General features: G+C 28.3%; 1 protein-coding gene across 1 annotated transcript; it reads left to right on the forward strand.

The window, feature by feature from the left end:
- Window positions 1-4653: 4653 nt before the first annotated feature.
- Window positions 4654-6703, forward strand: LOC126843997 (uncharacterized). Its single transcript, XM_050581831.1, has 8 exons — window positions 4654-4790; window positions 4874-4970; window positions 5036-5137; window positions 5363-5563; window positions 5855-5941; window positions 6008-6290; window positions 6397-6461; window positions 6527-6703. The coding sequence occupies exons 1-8, from the start codon at window positions 4669-4671 to the stop codon at window positions 6701-6703; spliced, it is 1134 nt and encodes a 377-aa protein (XP_050437788.1). The 5' UTR covers window positions 4654-4668.
- Window positions 6704-6949: the final 246 nt, after the last annotated feature.

Raw genomic sequence — 6949 nt, forward strand, 5'->3', positions numbered from 1 at the left:
TGAGATAGTTTTACATGTAGAGAGAACATGTGAAATATCTCCGCGCTCTGAGTCTCAGAGTAACCTAACCTAACCTAACCTAACCTAACCTAACCTAACCTAACCTAACCTAACCTAACCTAACCTAACCTAACCTAACCTTAGAATTTATGGGTTAGGTAAAGTCAATAACCTGCTAAAATCTTTTTTACGTGATAGAACTTAAAAAGTTAAAATTGATGATTGTTCTAGTGAAACTCGAGGCATAACTTCTGGAGTACCACAGGAATAATAATACTGTTGTGTTAGATCCTTTATCATTTATAATTTTTCAAATGATCTGAATAAAAACAAACATAGACACACAATTACTAAGCTTTGCGGATGATACTGCTATTTTATTATCTAAACCAACAATTGGCAATTTATACTAGGAGTCAAATAAGATTTTAAATAATGTGTACGCTTGGTTTTGTAAGAATAGGTTATCTGTAATTAAATATACATACTAAAATCAAATTTTATATGCTTTGTTAAATAGTCATTTTCAATTAAAATTTCTTGGTCTAATCATAGATTATAGACTTAAATGGGGTAGTTGTATCGATATTACATTAATAGTACTAATTTGAAGGACATTTGTCTACATATTTAATGAATCTTATAAAAGAGTTATTTCGTGAAATCAATTTTTTTTTTATAGTATATCCCTTTGGGGATGAACTTTAATCAATCTGAAAATTTTAAATCATTTAAAAAATATATTAAAAACTTAGATTTATCTGAGGTCAAAAATGTATAAGAAGATATATCATTGTTCTAATAAAAAAATATGTATGTATTGTTTTATATTATGTATAATATAATTTATAAGAACTCGCTTCCCAAACACAAGTTTAGTATTAGGGAGTGCGGAAATATTGTTATCTAATTATTAAAATTATGTATATTTTGTATTGTACTATGTCAATAAATTTATATTATTATTATGTATTAAGTAAATAAGTCATTAGCTGATCGTAATGTACTTACAAGCTCGGAGCTATTCCTTAAGGAGAATTACATAGCTGAATCTGTAATTTTTTTTAATATTCCAAATTTAAAATGACCAATCTCAATATCTAATCAGACATCGCCTAATAACCCAATGTGTAGTAGTAATTAGCAGTAAGCAATAGCTATAAATTTTAAGCCTTATGCTTTTAATAAAAAAAATCATTAATCGATATCGTCCACCGTCAGACGGCAGGACTAAGTTACAAAAATTGTTATATTAAAACAAATCTCCAATGCTGAAACGTATAAAATTAATTAATAACACACGGGTACCCCACCTTTAGAGGACGGAGAAGTACGATTAATGAGGAGAATTTTCTTTAACTTATCAAATGTTGTTGCACCTAACGATATGCAGCGCAAGCTATAATTCATTACATATTTTTCACACTCCCGCTAACGTATAAGTATTATTTCATAAGCACGGCTACAGCTATAGACTTACTTATAGATTATGTATTTAATTAATTACGTGTTTTTATTTAATCTGTATATGCAAGATATATTAATAAAATACACGTAGAGTCTGTAATGCAAATAGTATAACAGCGCGACCTGTCTGCGATCATCGTTCTTAAAAACTAAGAAAAAAATCGCCCTCCTTCTAAAAATTTTTAAATCTTACTGAATACATTATTGGGATATTTTATTCTTCTTCCGATTACAATATTTTATATTTTGAATTGTAGGATATGATTTATTTTTTAGCAATGGAGGTATATTAATTAAAAGGTACTATTATTTAATAGTATGATATTTTGATTAAATCATTTATGATTTATAAATGAGGTGTTATCATTTTTATTTTAGTTATTCATTAATAGATAACAATTAATTTTTTTTATTTTTATGCAATTACTTATTTAAATAGGTACTTGAAACAATAATTTTATTTTTATTAAAATACAAATATGTGTAATAATATTAATTAAATGAAAATATATTCATATAGTAATTAAATATTAATGCTATTTTTAGAAAGCATTATATAATACAGTATTTAAATATTAATTTTTAAAGTGCTGGTTGTAACTTGAAACTTTTATAACTTTTCAGCAATAATATAATTAGTTAGAAATCATGACTTTCTAACATTAAACTTTGAACAGCTTTTTCGCGGTTTTCAAGATCCAATAAAAACGCATCCTTTATTTTGGATTTTTTTAACCTAACCTGTAAAACGGTTATTGCTTTGCTTATACTTTTATAGCATAACCTAAAATATTACAAAATTTGAATTAACGTCGAGGTTATTCGGACACGAATTAAAACTACATACGATTATACTAATTTTCTGTTTTTAATTTATGTTTGTTGATATTTTTAAGAGTAAAGTACTTTCCTACTTTAAAGTTTTACCAATAATGTTTCCTATATCCGCCAAGCTTAGATATAGGAACATATTTAGCATGACTCTTAACGGTATTAATATTGAAAATTCAAAGTTCCTAGCTTTTAAACTACAGATGGTAATTGGAATACATACAGGTAATAATTATAGCTTAATCTTATACAATTCTTCAGAAATGTGTATTAGCATATTTTTGTAAAATCCTGATTTGTCTATACAACATAAATTATAGTAATAGACACAAACAATCTCAGTGGCCACAAACACGTGTTTATTAAACTTGTACAACACCCTCACTATTATTAAAGTTGTTTATTTTCTAGGTATTTTCCAAAGGTGTTTTCTAAAATGGTGGATATTGGTATTATATCAAGAATTACCAGCACAAACTTAACCTCAAGGTTCATTGCAAAACTACTAACAGTCTTAAGATGGAGAAGTACCAAATCTCCAGTATCCTTTAAAGCAAACTTTGGGCTAAAATTTAAATAAAAAGGAATGCGTGAATTAATCCTTAAAGAATATAGTATAGTGTAACTATGATCCTTTTATTTAGGGGATAAGATTTAAATTTAATAAAAAAAAGGGAGATGTTATGTTATTAACTTATGATGTAAAATTGTTACTGAAATTTGTTGCTATTGTTATGTTGAGTTCAAAGTAAAATGAAAACATCATAGGGCCTCCAAATATTTGTCCATATAGTTTGTATATGCATTCAGCTCTAGTTACACTATTATTGTATTCTAATACTATTAAAAAGCTATTTTTATTATTGTGTTCATTGATGATATTAACTTTTCCTAATGTGTTAAGGAAAAAAAACAAACAAATCTCCAATGCATCCAATGTGCTCAAAGCGTGGATACACCAAAATCACATAGCATCAATATTGTTTGTGCACAAATGGACTGAAAACAAATCTATTCATTACAATATTTTTGGATGTAAATTTGTAGTTAACTATAATGTATGGTGTTTTTATTTGTTTCAGCTTACTGTGCTTGTTGTATTTTGCAAATTTTGCTTTTGTTCACCTGCAACTTACCAAAGAAAACCAAACAGCATTTTTAAAAAAGCTTTTTTAAAAGCTACCTTTATTCTTGATCCAAAAATTAATAATCCTGCAGTACCTGCTTATATTGAATATTTTGCTTTTGTTCATCTGTGACTAATCATAGTAAACCCAATATCATTTTTAATAAAGCCTTTTTAAAGGCTTCTTTATTCTTTGTATAAACATTAATCATCTTGCTTACCTATATTATTTATATTAATATTTAAACATTTGCATATTAATTTTTAACTGCTTTTTTTGGAAATTGAGATTGAATTTTTTTAGATTTATTTTTCCATACTACAATATTTTTTACTAATTATGGCCAACAACAATGTCAATGGAATTGAAGAAATTAATGCTGTGGTTCCAGCTGTGATGATAGATCATGACTATGCACTACCAGGTATTATTTCTAAAAATTAATAATTTTTGTTCAAATTACATTTTAATTGTTCTCTCACAAAGTTCCAAGATTGGACCAAGTTGCAGAACAACAGCAAGTTCAACAAAATCTAAGGCCTGTCACATACACATTGATTCCTGGAGTACACCGAAGAGAGGAATTAGTGAAAGACAATTTTGGATTTTATTACTTTAGAAATAAATCAACAGAGGAAAAAATGTAAGTTGCTTAATCAATAATCATTATATGAAGTGAAATGTTTTATATTAATAATAATACATTTAGAAAATTGTATGCAAACAAATTTAGGGAAGGAAGTTAAATAATAAATTGTTAAAATATTATGTTATAATGAATTAATTAATGTTTAAACATCACGGTATGTAATTTAGATTTTTGAGATGCAAAGAGCATAATACTAATGGATGTCGATCTACTGCATGGATACACACAGATGCAAATGACAATAGGTTTACCTTAAGGAAAGCTCATAACCACCAAAGAAGACATGACGACACACAGAAGAGGGAATTAAGGAACAGGCTTGGTAATCAATGTGTTGATCATAATCCTAGACCATATTCAGCTCGATTTCTGTACATGGTAGCCATTGCCGAGTAAGTGAAAAATGTATAATAAGTATATCACTGTCCAAACAGTTAACCAATAAAATTGTTTACTAAAAATAGTACTCATAATAGGATATGGAAATGTGAGGGAATTAGAACTATTATTCTGATTTAATATTGTTAATTGTTCTTGACTTTCAGCTATCAAGAAGGAGCCGGCGACTAGACTTTTTTGCAAGCAGCAGATAGGATGCGAAGGATCAGGAAACAAGTTTTCCCGCCTACACCGAGAAATCTTTTGCACTTACATCAGCTACTACAACTTGAAGAAAACCAGGAATTCAGTTTAACATTTCAAACACCACCCAATTTGTGAGTAAAAGAAAGTTAATTATTATTTGTTTAATTGTTATGTGATAAAATTGAGTTTATTATTATTATTATTATTCATACAGATTTTATCAAGGACCGCTTATGGTGAATGGAGTCTTTGCGGGACTACTATTTTGCAACACAGCCTACTTGGAAGAAATTGTGGAAGAACTCACAAATGTATGACAAAAATATTGCCTACATTACTTAACTTTTTTTAATTTTATATTTTTTTATTTTCCTAGGTAACAGTAGCAGGATGTGATGGAACATTTAAAACTACACCAAAAACCACAGATAACGATTGCTACCAGCTTTTTACATTCCAAGTCGTGTATAAAAATGTGGTGTGTAAACTATGTAATAATGTTAAAGTAAACATAATTAATATAATTTGTATACTTCCTGTTAATAAAAGTATATTATACTTCACTTATGCACAAAGGTTACATATGTAGATATAATATTGGTCACAAATAGTACAATTTTAAATAAACAAATCTTATCTAACTAGTTGGTAGTAGTTTTACCAAAGTAGTTACAAAAACTGTATTTTTTTTTTTTACTTTCAGAGTTTTCCACTTGTTAATGCGCTGTTGACTGGGAAGACAGAAGAAATTTACAGAGAGCTCTTCAGGTACATACGGAACACTGTTCCTTTGCAATATGAGAATGTCACCATTATCACGGATTACGAGAGGGCACTAATAAATGCAATTGAAGGCGTTTTGATGGAGTCTACGCATCAGGGCAGCTATTTTCATTTTTGCCAGGTAATATTAGTTTGTCTTAATTAATATTAAAAATCTTAATGGGGCTACTTCACTAGAAATAGAACTCCATACATATTTTATGTATATATTTACTCGAATGTATGTATATTCCTTTTATTTTTATTTATGAAGATTCTTTAATCGTTTATATTATAATGCTCTCCGGCAATATAATAACAATGAATAAATAAACAAAACTTAGCATATTACTGTCAATATTTATATTTGTAGAAGAATGTGTAATAATATTTTATATGGTTATTGTTTAATAAATGTATTATGCTATTCTAGGCGATTCTTCGGTATACAAGAAACAAGCAGGTTGGTGTCTTCAATTTGGTGAAAGAAAATGCTTTTGCTGCTCGAATTTTTAGGATGGTATGTGTATTCTTTTTGTTAAAAAAATAAATCAATAATTACTTTTACCGAGGATTTGTTTTGTAGGTACTCGCATTACCTTATCTACCACCGCACAGGATTGAAAGAATTCCATCAATGGTTGATGGATTCAACGCTATAGTTCTCTATATGCTCCAAGATGAAGATGTGGCCTACCAGTTCCATTCTTTTATTTATGATTACCTGTATCGATTCTGGTTTGTAGAAATTGGACCTGATAATATTTCTGTATTCAGGAGAGACATTAGGACAAATAATTATTTAGAAAGTTACCATTCAATGCTATTGCAAATTATGAAGCCTCATCCTAAAGTATGGGAGTTTATTGGTAAGTTCTTATGTAAGGTCTATTAAAATATTAAATTTTTATACAGTTGAATACATATTTTTAATTAACGATAGAACTGATATTAATCTATTTAATCTTTTTATAGATCAATTGAGGTTTTTAGAAAACCAAAGCGAGGTTGAATTTAAGCAAGCTCGGAGCAACCTCAGAGTAAGTAATAACTTAGAATATGATTAAGTCCATGATTTATTTTAATGTACTAAATTTAATTGCAGATCCGTGTTGGTGTTTCAACAAGAACAAGGGAATCCAATACAAGAGCAATTGAAGAATTTTTGGAAGAAATGACACAAGACTATACAGAAGGACGGATTCAAACATTTTTACGGAGAGCTGGTCATCGAGTTGATGGATACATAACTCAAGAAATTGGCCCTTATCCAGGTAATTAAATTTTTTTTATGACATGACGTTGTAGTAATTCATATTTGATATGATATTATAATTGTAAAAAATTCTACATGTCTTAAGGGGAACCAGATATGCTGCTACAAGAGGTTGTAGAGTAAAGAAAATAATGTTGAGCAACAGATCAGGAGTCAAATGAGGATAGTATAATAGTTGCTAGAAACCTCAGGGTGAGTAATAATTTGGAATATGGTTTAGTCTTATTATTTTAATGTATTAAAATTAAATTA

Source organism: Adelges cooleyi, unplaced genomic scaffold (genome assembly GCF_023614345.1).
Source record: "Adelges cooleyi isolate 19-005CV unplaced genomic scaffold, UGA_ACOO_1.1 ACOO_flye_CR_arks_rails_tigmint_CR_PRNA_59, whole genome shotgun sequence".
NCBI classification, from domain to species: Eukaryota; Metazoa; Arthropoda; class Insecta; order Hemiptera; family Adelgidae; genus Adelges; species Adelges cooleyi.